Source organism: Brachycentrus maculatus, unplaced genomic scaffold (genome assembly GCF_059751285.1).
Source record: "Brachycentrus maculatus isolate JH-2025_06_01 unplaced genomic scaffold, ASM5975128v1 h1tg000202l, whole genome shotgun sequence".
Lineage (NCBI taxonomy): Eukaryota > Metazoa > Arthropoda > Insecta > Trichoptera > Brachycentridae > Brachycentrus > Brachycentrus maculatus.
This window is the reverse complement of record NW_028280953.1, coordinates 827,453-841,549: the sequence shown is the minus strand read 5'-3', so window position 1 is coordinate 841,549 and position 14,097 is coordinate 827,453. Positions and strand designations below refer to the sequence as shown.

Genomic DNA, 14,097 nt, shown 5'->3' with positions numbered 1-14,097 from the left:
ATGTGTAAGGTAGTGAATCAGTCCAGGGAATAATATTTATTAATATGATACTAGATATTATTTTTTGACATCTCATCAATGATGAAGAAGAATATGGGAGTCTGGGGATTTACGGGGCTGACGACCGTCATAGGCTGGTTTAAGTGATAACTTTACACACGTGTAAAATTCACCAATTCTACCCATTATTGACAACCACACTACTCAAATTCTTGGAAGATCTATATATATATATAAACCAATTTAGAAACCCTGTTCTTGAATCACTAGAACTTCACTAGAGACATCTATTGGTGAGATGTAAAGAAGCTTTTTACTGAGCAGAAACTCTTATATTAGTATGTGAGGTCCGAATCCTGGATTATAATCATACACATGAGAAACGCCAGAAAATACCATTTTCATTTTCATTATTTAAGCTTATAATTTGACCAGATAATTTGTTTACAACATTTTGAGTGTGTCCAAATACTTGTTCACAAAATCTGGATTATCTCCAATTACAGGAGTTATTTTCAAATTATTGAAATGCCTAGACTTTTATATTCTTCTTCATCTTTGATAAGATGTCAAAAAATAATATGAAAATAACTCCTGCAATTGGAGATAATCCAGATTTTGTGAAAAAGTATTTGGACACACTAAAAAATTAAGAAATGTGTGTAGAGATAAATTTGACATGTGAATCGAATGAGTGAAGAATTCAATTCAATTCAAACTCTATCCGCACCCCAATGGTGCATAGGGCACTGCATTATACAAACACAATGTTATCTTGATCGTTAACACACGAAGGAAAGGTGATCAGCCCTTCGCTTCAGACACCAGTCCAGGGTAATATTGAATAAATATTAGAGTGAAAAATTACTTATATTTATCTGACCCCCCCTGGGAATCGAACCCGGGACCTCCAGAAAGGTAGCCGAACGTGCTGACCATTACACTACGGAGGCGGACAAAAATGAGTGAAGAAAGAACAATAAAACAAATTTATGAGGCGAATATGGTTGGTAATAGCAGCAGAGAAAAAGCAAAGAAAACTTGGTATGATCAAGTATTTCAAACACTTGAAAGTGGTCAAAGTCAGAAGTCGAAATATTTCTCGGCTATGTATGAGGAGATGCATGAATGTGTAAGATGTGCAAAGATTGTTTGCAAATACAAATTGGTGTGGCGTTCTATTCTCTCTGCCTACCTCTGGGAGGAAACGGGATGATGGATAATTAGATCTTATTTTATTTTTTATTAGGTACTTAAATATTACATTGTAATACAAAAGGAAATCAGTTTCTTTTTTCATATTTTTTCTCTTTTGTAAATTCACAGCAACACTTCCGTGGTTTTTCTTGAATATTAAAAAAATCTAATTAAATTCGCACATTTTACAGTTCGCCTTGACCCCGCTTAGCGCTAAATTGAACACCGCAGACTTGGGTTCAAATTATTCAAATTAGCCCCGTTTTAAGCCTATAAAGTAATTCTATACCTTTGATGAAAAAACCTGACCCGAGAAAATGTAATAAAAACGCAAGATACGAAGGAACGAGCTTAGTTGTGATTTAGACGAAATCTGTTTTCAGACCTGTCACCTTCTACCTTCAGTTTCACAGAAAAGCACCAAGTTCCCATATAAAATTAACGTTACTAAATTTTACAAAATAAGACTGACTTTTTTAACCAATAAGTATAAGGATGTGATTAAATGGCGTCTTTTTTAGAGAATATGACAAAAAGAATAAAATAAATAAATAATTTTATTTATTGTTTCGGCATTAACTTTGTGGTAAGACATGTTACAATGATTAAAGAAAACACTTGTTTATTACCACTTGAGTTTTATTATAGACTACATGTTTCAGAAGTTAAATTTCCATGATTCAGGTCTGTATAGTAACTAAAATATAAAATATAAAATTGTTCTATAAATAAGGAGAGGGGAAAGTAAGGAGAAGGGGTTAGTCAAGGGGCGGAGTTTGAAAACAAAGGATAAATGGAAAGCAAAGGTGAAGAATTTTGAAACAATATATTATTTAATAAATTATTATTAGAATTTAGGTTTTTTTGGATTTCTAAATTTTCAAGATAATTCATAATTTGGCCTTTGTATGGAACAAGGTGTAATAATTTTAATTTATGAGAATGAAATCAGTGATTAGTATTATTATTTTATATTTTAGTTACTATACAGACCTGAATGATGGAAGTTTAACTTCTGAAACATGTAGTCTATAATAAAACTCAAGTGGTAAAAAAACAAGTGTTTTCTTTAATCACAATAAATTATTTAACTGATTAATTGTGACAAATCTTGATCGACATAAAATATTGAATATTTTGACCGGGATGCTTTAAAGTATTTGATTCTGCTCTTTTTTCCAACTTCTAACCCTCGTCTCCAGCCAATGGTGCATAGGGCACTGCATCGTAAAGACGCAGTGTAATCTTGATCGTTACTTATATGAAGGCAAGGTGATCATACCTGCGGTTCAGGGAGCAATCCAGGAAAATATTAAATAAATATTAGAGTGTTAATAAATATTTTTACCCCCCCCCAGGAATTGAACCCTTCAGCACAATATATAAACACGCAAACCATTATACCACGGAGGCGGATATTTTTTTCAATGTGACCCTAGACTGACTGGCTGATCACCTTTCCTTCATGTGTTAACGATCAAGATAACACTGCATTTATAGGATGAAGTGCCCTATGGACTATTGGGGGAAGATAAGGATTTGGATAAGAAGAAGAATAATATAACAAAGATATTAATGTTATGTATCCAGCATCAATTGAAAATATTTCACTGAATTACAAAGAATCATCATTCAGAATTTATTTTGAAAATGTACATCTAAATGATTAAATTCATTTCCTGGTCTTTTCTTAAAAATGAAACTCAATCGATTATAAATATTCGATTACGAAGAATGGATCATTTACTTTGAAATTAATGTGAGTGAAAATTGATTAAATTTTCCCGAAAATGCGGTTATGCCTCCAGAAATTGGAAGCGAAATAGGTTTGGAATGAAATTTGGATTTTTCACAGGATGAAAATGTACATTGGCTGTTGGAATGGGACTTTCAAGAATATCAGAAATCAAAGGAGTCATTTTCTTTTAAGATTTTGTTTGAGAGCTTGTTTTTTATTCATGTATTTAGGAAAAAATAATCTCGCAGCAAATTGTGAAAGGGGAAAATCTTTTTGCTGAGTTTTGTTCTTCTATTACCTTCATGCTGTTTAGGTAGGATGGAATGTCATGTTGGTTTTGATATATTTCTGACTCTTAGGCACATAATGGTGTAAATACACTATTTTTTATCGATCCAGTGTTATGTAATTTATTAATAACGTGAAACTCTTGAGCAAGCTAAAGGTGTTATCATAAATTTTATAATAGTGTTTAATATTGTTTAAATTATGTTAAAAATTATATATTTTTTATTTCAGTTACTGGGTTTTTCTTCCTACGGATGATGCTTATATCAATATTAACAACATTTTGAGTGTGTCCAAATACTTGTTCACAAAATCTGGATTATCTCCAATTACAGGAGTTATTTTCATATTATTTTTTGATATCTCATCAAAGATGAAGAAGAATATGGAAGTCTGGGCATTTACGGGGCTTACGACCGTCATAGGCTCACTTTACTTTAAGTGATCACTTTACACAATGGTGAATGTTACACGTGTGTAAAGTGATCACTTAAACCAGCCTATGACGGTCGTAAGCCCCGTAAATGCCCAGACTTCCATATTCTTCTTCATCTTTGATGAGATATCAAATAATAATATATCAATATTATATGATAGATGTCTCTATTTTTTCTTTAATAGAAAGAAGATGGTAGTCTGAGTATCCCAGGACATACAACCTGCTAATTGGCTAGCTTAAGTGAACAGTTTATACACATCGCTCACTCCTTTCAACAACGTCAAATATCAAAAATCGTAAATTTTTATTTGTGTATGTTTTCGGAATGCCCAGAAAATGTACGTTATTCCAGCAAAAGCAGCATATTTTCAACTTGAAAGTTACCCGCTACAGGGCAGAAAAAGTTGTTTTTGCATTTTGAAGAAAATATATTGTTTAATAGTTTTTTTAAATATACTAAATATTTTTCAAATGGAAAAAAAACATTCAGGTTTTACCTAAAAGGATCTGCTGCACAGTAAAAAGTTCAATAAGTGGCTTGTTATTTATTTTTAAAACATTTTATTATATTTTTACACTCTAAAAACGTTCTCATGAAAAATCAAGCTTTTTGATTTATGACGTTCTTGAAAGGAGTGAGCGACATGTGTAACGTTCATAAATGTGTCGTAAAAAGACAGAGAAAAAATCATGAGAAAGGTGAACTTTATAATCTGTACTTCTATAACTTCTACTCCATTGATATAAGAATATCATAACATAAACTCACTGGTCTGCGTCTTGGGGTACTCGCAATAGTTGGACCTCCAGGGGTAGTCGCAGCCCTCTGTGACGCCGCGATGCTTGCCGGCGAAGACCAGGCCGTTGGGGCAGTCGTACTCCACTTGCTGGCCGTTATCGCACTCCCAGTACTTGTCGCAGAACTTGTCGTCAGCTGTCACACGAGATTTGGTGTTGCAAGGATCCTCCACGGGCCCGGCGTGAGCGAAGGCCAGCCATAGTCCTGGAAAAATAAATAAATAAAATTAAACAATTGACGTATTTTCAGGGTTTTAAGTTTTGTACAGACATTTAGAACTGCATTTTATGGAATAAAATAACAAGTTTATAGTTATTGGGTTTAACAGACCTGTCTAATGAGGTCGGTTTTGACGAAACCCAGAACGTCTAACAAAATTTATGTGGAAAAAATGTTATTTTATTACATGCATTTTTGGTGTCCTCATTCTTGTTCATAAATCTGTGTTTCCTAGGAGGATATATATAGTCAGAGTTTCTCGGTTCAAACCCACTCTACCACAGTTTGATACTATTTCTAATGATGAGCCGCTTAGGCTCACAGAAATAGTATGAAATTGGAATATTTGTGAAAATAATAAAAACATGAAATCTAACATGAATCGACGAAAGAATAATATGGTATGTATGTGAGTTCGCAAAAGTTTATTTGTGTTCAAATCCTTGATCAATAATCTGGGTTTCTCCACTTAGTAATCATATTAACATCTCATCGTAGATGAAGGAGAATGTGGAGGTTTGGGTTTCTACAGGGCTTACGACCTATCATACCTACAAGCTGGTTAAGCTCTCAGCCTTGAATTCTTTCCTTATTTCTTATTTTTCCTTATTTCACCATTTGAATGTTGTATCAAACATTGTTTTGCCTCACTGAGAGATCGCATTCCGACTGCATTTAGTCTACTTTCATCCTTCTTTTACCAACTCCATGCTTAACATCCATACATTAAGGTTTATATTATAAAATGTGAAATATATACAGTGTATTGTTTCTCATCTTTCCAATTGCATTTGTTACATTTATCAACACTTTTGTTTAAGATATCGTATTTAATTAATTGATTCGGCAGTCACTTTGTGGTAAAATCTATCCATTTTTAATTAATGTTTTACTTAGTAAATACCACTATTTCTTAAAATCTACTGTGACACGTGTTTCGATGCATTCCGCATCATTTTCGCATCATACGGTGTTTGAAAATGATGCGGAATGCATCGAAACACGTGTCACAGTAGATTTTAAGAAATAGTGGTATTTACTAAGTAAAACATTAATTAAAAATAGATCGTATTTCGACTGCATTCAGTCTATATTCATTCTTTTTTGCCTTCTTTTCCATGTTTTTGGGTATATACCAGGGCTCCATTGTGTACTGCAAGTTTTGCTTTCGCTGTAAGGCTTCTGATATGGTAGCGTTAGCAATTGCATATTTGACATTTGAAAATCACGAACGGTACGGAAACAGATACCTTAGAGAAAATTATCATCGTATTGTATACATTTACTGGAGAAAGCAACAAGGTAACTGTTCCAAGACTCGAGCATTGAGAATCGGAAAAATAAATTATATATTACGATGATTAAAGAAAACACTTCGTTTTTTACCACTTGAGTTTTATTATAGACTACATGTTTCAGAAGTTAAACTTCCATCATTCAGGTCTGTATGATAACTAAAATAAAAAATATAAAATTGTTCTATAAATACATAATGATGGAAGTTTAACTTCTGAAACATGTAGTCTATAATAAAACTCAAGTGGTAAAAAACTAAGTGTTTTCTTTAATCATTGTAACATGTCTTACCACAAAGTTAATGCCGAAACAATAAATATATTTTAGTTATTATACAGAACTGATTGATGGAAATTTAACTTCTGAAACATGTAGTCTATAATAAAACTCAAGTGGTAAAAAACGAAGTGTTTTCTTTAATCATTGTAATATGTCTTACCACAAAGTTAATGCCGAAACAATAAATAAAATATATATTACGAGTTTTAATCAATTGATTTCGAGAATATGAATGAATTATTTTGCAGAAAATAACGATTTATTTATGTTTCATTGAATGGTATGATGAACGATCATCCAAGATCTGGCGTTTGGCTGGTTTCAGTCATCACTTTTTACACTTTTTGTAAAGTTGACCATTCTGCCCTTTATTGAACATATGTAAGTACAAATTGATTTTTTTAAATGTATTATGTCCGCCTCCGTAGTGTAATGGTCAGCACGCTCGGCTACCGTTCTGGAGGTCCCGGGTTCGATTCCCAAGGGGGGTAAAATAAATATAAGTGATTGTTTCACTGTCATATTTATTCAATATTACCCTGGACTGGTACCTGAAGCGGAGGGCTGATCACCTTTCCTTCATGTGTAAACGATCAAGATAACACTGCGTTTATATGACGCAGTGCCCTATGCACCATTGGGGTGCGGATTAGGGTTTTATTATTATTATTATTATTATTATTATTATAAATGCGCACTGTTGTTGGATTCCTGTCGTACGTTAGTTAAAATTCTGATATATGTGGAATTTAAGCTGGCTGTGATGTCATCTAAGAACTCTTTATCGTGTTTTTTCACCTATTAAACTAGGAGAGCGAACTCAGGAATGGTCACCTTCCCTATAGGTATTTAACGATCAAGAAAACACCGCTTCTTTACGATGCAGTGCCCTTTGCACCATTGAGTGCGGGGAGGGTTATAGAAATAAAAAATAAAGATTATGAAATGTTTTTGAAGGATTGTTTGATATATAACCTTACATTGGGATAGGGGAATATTTTTTATCAATTTTTTTTTTTGGTGATTACCACTATTTCATAAAATCTATCATGACTAGTGTTTCGATACAATTTTTAAATTTCAAATACCTGTGTTAGAAAATCATGCGGAATGTATCAAAACACATATCGCTCACTCTTTTCAACAACGTCATGTATAAAAAATCGTCAATTTTCAGATGTGCATGTTTTCGGAATGCCCACAAAACGTACTATATCCCAGCAAAAGCGGCATATTTTTAACTTAATATTTACCCGCTACAGGGCAGAAAGTGTTGTTTTTGCATTTCGAAGAAAAGGTATCGTTCAATTATTTTTTGAAATTTACTAAATATTTTTAAAATGGAGAAAAAACAGTCAGGTTTATCCTAAAAATATCTGTTGCACAGTAAAAAGTTCAATAAGTGGCCTGATGTGTATTTTTAATACATTTTATTATATTTTTTTACTTTGAAAACGATCTCCTGAAAAATCAAGTTTTTCGATATATGACGATGTTGAAATGAGTGAACGATATCATAATATTAAAAAAAAAGTGTATTAACCAAGCAACACTCAAATTCAAATGGATTGATTTTACCAGAAAATGACTGCTGATTAAATTTTTGAAATTAGGGGAGTAAAATGACTTATAATTAAGATAATTGAAATATACAAAACATACAATTAAAATACACATATACAATTTAATATACAAAATAAATAATACGTTATTGGAGCAACATAAAAGATAGTTCCGTATTGAAAGCTCTTGCAAAATGCATAGCGGAAAACGAACATTTATAGTTACGAATGCACCTTGTATTATGTTTTTAACAGAGTTAGTAGGAAATGTCAGAAGTTGAAATGTATGAGAAAAGAACGGATACGGATCGATGAAGATAGTGCGCTTCGTGTTGCTTGAATGTTATTCATACATCGCACACCTAGATCAAAAGAGTATCAACTAAAAAAAAACTATTTTTCAGAAGAGACAAAAAACGTACAATTATGTCGCCTTATGTAATACAAGCTTCCTGTTTTCTTTCATGAATGAACAACAATATAAAGTATTTTTTTACAATGATTAAAGAAAACACTTCGTTTTTTACCATTTGAGTTTTATTATAGACTACATGTTTCAGAAGTTAAACTTCCATCATTCAGGTCTGTATAATAACTAAAATATAAAATATAAAATTGTTCTATAAATAAGGAGAGGGGAAAGTAAGGGGAAGGGGTTAGTCAAGGAACGGAGTTTGAAAACAAAGGAAAAATGGAAAGCAATGGCGAAGAATTTTGAAACAATATATTATTTAATAAATTATTATTAGAATTCAGGTTTTTTTGTATTTCTAAATTTTCAAGATAATTCATAATTTGGCCTTTATATGGAACAAGGTGTAATAATTTTAATTTATGAGAGTGAAATGAGTGATTAGTATCTATTATATGATTTGCAAATTCCGAAAAATAATTACTAACAAGACCGCTATGATGTTCTTTAATTCTAATCTTTAAATTTCTCGCAGTTTGGCCAATATATTTTCTATCACAATCTCCACACGAAATTTCATAAACACCACTTTTTGTAATAAATCAATTTTCGATTTTGAGTTATCGAGGATTTTATGTAAATTATTATTTGTATAACATGCAGGTTGGATATGGGAGGGTAAGATTAATAAGTATAAATCAGTCTTGATAAAGAAGCGGTTAGCTTCGAAACCGGTAGACATAATAATTAAGTTAAAATAAAATATTAATAGTGATTTTAAAACAAAGTTACATTTTAATTATAAATCATTCTTTATATCGTTGTTCTTTCATAACAGAAAACAGGACGAATCGTATATGCGTCTTCGTATGTAGAATCTGAATACGTAATTATCTAAAAATATATATTTTTTGAGTTGATACAGTTTTGATCTAGGTGTGCGATATGTGAATATTTATGGAGAAATTGAACTTGCACATTTTGAGAAATCGATATCTTGTTGCAGTCTTGAAATGCATCCGAGTTTGAAACAGTTCATGACACAATAGATTTTATAAAATAAAACTAAAATTTTGTTTCATTTTTCATAATTTGTCATTTGTTTATTTTAAATATGCTTCTTATCTTATGTTTAACTCATTTATTTCTTTTAAATATGCTTGCTTTGCCTATTTTTTATACCTGTTTATTGTTTTTATATTTTTCCATGTATTAGTTTAGGTTTTTTTTTTAATATTGTTTGTGTTCCAATCTTGTTAACCTTAATCCCATAAAAATAAGAAATAGAAATTACTCATCGGGAATATTATGTATATGACTTATGTATTTAATATGTTTTGAAAAATAAATAAAATAAATAAGTAAATAAACTTCTAACCTCTATTATTTTTAGGTTCATTACATTTTTTTTAAATTTGGCTGGATTTTATGTTCGTTATATCCGAAGTTCATTATATAGAGATCCGTCATTTCAAAGTTTTACTGTAGACAATTAATGACCATACGATAAAGAAATAATTTTACTATTATACGATTTTTTTCTTTATTAACGGCTGTAGTCATTTGTACATAATATATTATTACATGTTTTATACATTACGATAATATAATATTTTTTCTATTTTTAAGTATATTATTGGTTCGAAAAATGCTTATCTAAACAAGGATGAATATACTAAACAAGGAATTATGCATTATCCCGAAGTATTGTAATTATTATTGCTTTACAGTTAGGAAGTGACATATTCCAGATATCGATATGGTCCGCGAAATCATTGCCGAGGTTTTGCATTCGGTGTATAGGAGTATTGAATCCAGACACTGTCTGTTATTACAATAAAATATTTGACGGTTTATATTGCATTACATTCTTAATGTGTTCAGTAATTACTGTACAAAATGGAATTACCGAATAGTACAAAAGTAAAATTACCGAAAAAGAGCTTATGTATTGTCGTAAAAAATACTTTTGAAATAACCGGAGCGCACGAACAACGATCATCAATGGGTTATTATAACATAATTGCATTATTGTATAAACTAAGCCACAATGTTATTTTTTTACATTACACACTAGATCAGCGGTCGTCAATCTCATACAGCCACAAAACCAAATATGTTTAGAACAATATATTTTTAGAACTTCCAAATTTAGTCACATCACTTTCATTCCTCTATGGTTCTGAATGCTGGACGATACATACACCTCCTCTAGGCAACTAGTGCTGTTGAAATACGAATGCTTAGATGGTCAGCTGGAGTGCCCCTTAGAGAAAAAATAAAGAGTTCACGCATTCGTAAAAGCCTGGCTGTAACAGGTATCAATAGTAAGGTAGAGGAAAGGCAATTGAGATGGTATGGGCACATAGGACGCAGAGGACCTGATCGTATTGTAGCCAGGCAATCTCAATGGATCTTCCTTAAAAGACATCTAGAGGAATACTAAACAATTCACGAATGCTACAAAAAACATTATGCAAAGGTATAAACTAGGTGACGCTGTCCATGACAGAAGGACCTACAAACTGAGGATGAAGAGTGCTGACCCCAACAGTCTACAAAGGCAAGTTAGGATGCAGCCAAAAAGTAGAAGATTCATTTTTATTTTATTTATTTAAAAAAGTTACATCACTTATAAACGACACCCACGCATATATATATATATGTATATTTATATATACTACTACTACTACTACTACCATCACGCCGTTTCCCCGCAGGGGTAGGCAGAAAGGATGGAACGCCACACTCTTCTGTCCTGACATACACTCCTCGCCTCCTTCACATCCATACATCTAGACATACATGCCCTCCGATTACGCAGACTTTTGACACCGCCAGATATATATATATATATATATATATATATATATATATATATATATATATATATATATATATATATATATATATATATATATATATATATATATATATATTATATATATATGTATATATATACATATATAGATATATATATATATATATATATATATATATATATATATATATATATATATATATATATATATATATATATATATATATATATATATATATATATATATATATATATATATATATATATATATATATATATATATATATATATATATATATATATATATATATATATATATATATATATGTGTATATATATATATATATATATATATATATATATATATATATATATATATATATATATGTATATATATATATATATATATATATATATATATCTATATATGTTTATATGTATATGTGTTTTAATACCGTTTTTTATCCAATGTCAAATCTTCTCCGCAAGGGAGGTCAGCAACCCACTCTGTCTTTTATACTCATGCATCTCCTCATATATTCAAGTACCTGCCAATTATTCCTGACCTATGACTCCTGTCCTATCGACCTTTAAACTTGGATGCAGAAAACTCGATCATATTTTGAAGCAGCGATATGCAATGCGTAATCATGTGCTATTTGTACATTGGTAGGTACGATATACCCTTTGAATAATTTAATCAAAATACAAATGTTAGTTATGACTTCTTTGAAAAAGTCATTATTTCATTCGAGTTTTTAATTCGATCACTTTTATGGTTGCCTCACGATTTCCGAGATCTCCGTACTCTGAATGGACGAGAATACATTACAACTAAGATTAGACTCAGCCTAGTTTTGTTCCGGTTACTTCTTACCTAATATAGAGATAACACACATATATCCACTTTCATATCATATGGAAGTGGAGGCAGCCGCCTGTAGTTTCCCTTCCCGCTACCGATTCAGCGCGCTCGGCTTCCGGACTTACCCGAATAAAACTACTAGATATTTTGTATATTAATTTACAAGCATTGTCAACTTTGTGATAACTATGTAACCATCACGCTGCTTTCCAGCAGGAGTAGGTAGAGATAATAGAACGCCAAACCCCCCTGTCTTTGCAAACATTCTTCGTCTGTTCCACATTATATACCCGCTGATTATTTCGACTCCTAACCCGTCCAGTTTTAAGTACTTGACATACCTGATTGTGGCAAGTTTTCCTCGTTCTTCCTCTGCTTCTTTTTCCAAATACGTTTGCCTCACAAATTTGTTTGACCTTTCTTTCCTCGCTCATACGCTCCACATGTCCACACCATCTCAACACACCTTTCTTAATTCTGATCTGATCACGCCCAAGTATATGACACACCTGATCATGCTAAATTTCCCTCGATCTTTCTCTGCTTCTATTACCAACTATATTCGCCTCAAGAAGAAAGCAAGACACGATAAGCATTACCAATAACCTTAAAAAAGGTGTGTTGAGTCGTTGGTAATAGAGGCAGAGGAAGACAGATAAAAATTGGGCATGATCAAGTATTTCAAATACGTGGCATAGTCAGGTCAGGAGTCGGAATAAAGTATTCTGCAGGTAAGTACGAATATGTAAAAATATGAAAGAGACGAAGACTATTTGAAAAGGCAAATGCTGTGGTGTTCTATTCTCTCTATCTATCCTATCTACTATCCCTACAGGGAAGCGGCGTGATGGTTAGTTAGTAAGTTATTACATAATTTAGAATACAGCGATCATAATTTTATTTTTTTGTTCTTTACATTACATCAATTGACAGAGAATTGGAAAAAGGAGCAGAGGAAGACCGAGAAAAACTTAGCGATTGGGTATGCCAAATACTTGAAAGCGGTCAGGTTAGGAGTCGAAACAATCGGCGGGAATGTATGAGGAGATGCATGAACGCGGAAGAGGCGAAGAATGTTTGCAAAGACAGAGTGGTGTGGCGTTCTATTCTCTCTGCCTACCCCTGCGGGTTAGTGAGTTAGTCAATTGACATGAAAGTTGCAAAATACAAACAAAAAATTGTAAATTATGCAAATTATCACTAAGAAATTTACGGTCTCGCTACGAGATGACGATGCACTGAACTAGATTGAATTCCATGCCGGATTGCGCTCGACAATTTCCGGAACCGGAGGCCGGAACGATTATGGGGAAGGGAACTCACTTAGGAAACCTGGCAGACTTGATACATTGGCAAATCGTGCAGGCGACAGCGGCGAGTCGTGACTTCTCGGATGGAAAAATGTAATATAAACATGATATAAACCCTTCTTTGGAAGAAAATCATACAAGAAAGTACAATTTTTAAAGAGTGCATTTTTGACATCACAATATACTCGTAGATGAAGAAGATGATGGTTTTCTCTCAACTATTGTTTTCTCGCATAAATAGTTACTGCAAATGTTATAACTATTACTTAATTACTTACCTAGAATTGTATAGCTATATAAGGACCGTCAGTCCATTGAATCGTTAAATTCGTTTCAAAATGCCATAACAAGGCGAAACAATTGTCACAAATTTTAGTTTTATATGTTTTTTATTAATAAAATATAATTTACAACATTCTGAGTGTGTCCCAATACTTTCCTTCGTGTGTTAACGATCAAGATAACATTGTGTTTGTATAATGCAGTGCCCTTTGCACCATTGGGGTGCGGATAAGGGTTTGAATTGAATTGAATTCTTCACTCATTCGATTCACATGTCAAAATTATCTCAACACAGATTTCTTAATTTATTAGTGTGTCCAAATACTCATTCACAAAATCTGGATTATCTCCAATTACAGGTTTTATTTTCATATTACCCTTTTACATCTCATCAAAGATGAAAAAGAATATGGAAGTCTGGGCATTTACGGGGCTGACGACCGTCAGTGAGAGTGGTTCTTCTTTACATCTCACCGATCCTCTTGTGAAGTTCTAGTGGTTCGAGAACAAGGTGTCTAAATTGGTTCATATATATAGAACTCCCAAGAATTTAAGTAGTGTGGTTGTCAATAATGAGTAGAATTGGTGAA

The 14,097-nt window shown here is 32.2% G+C and overlaps 1 protein-coding gene across 1 annotated transcript in view; it reads right to left on the bottom strand.

Annotated features, from left to right (window-relative positions):
- Positions 1 to 14,097, bottom strand: part of LOC148307267 (protein obstructor-E-like) — a 50,241-nt gene that overhangs the window by 17,383 nt on the left and 18,761 nt on the right. The window contains exon 2 of the mRNA XM_088263633.1: positions 4,432 to 4,665. Coding sequence (XP_088119759.1) covers positions 4,432 to 4,665 — 234 coding nt within the window. The remainder of the gene's footprint in view (positions 1 to 4,431; positions 4,666 to 14,097) is intronic.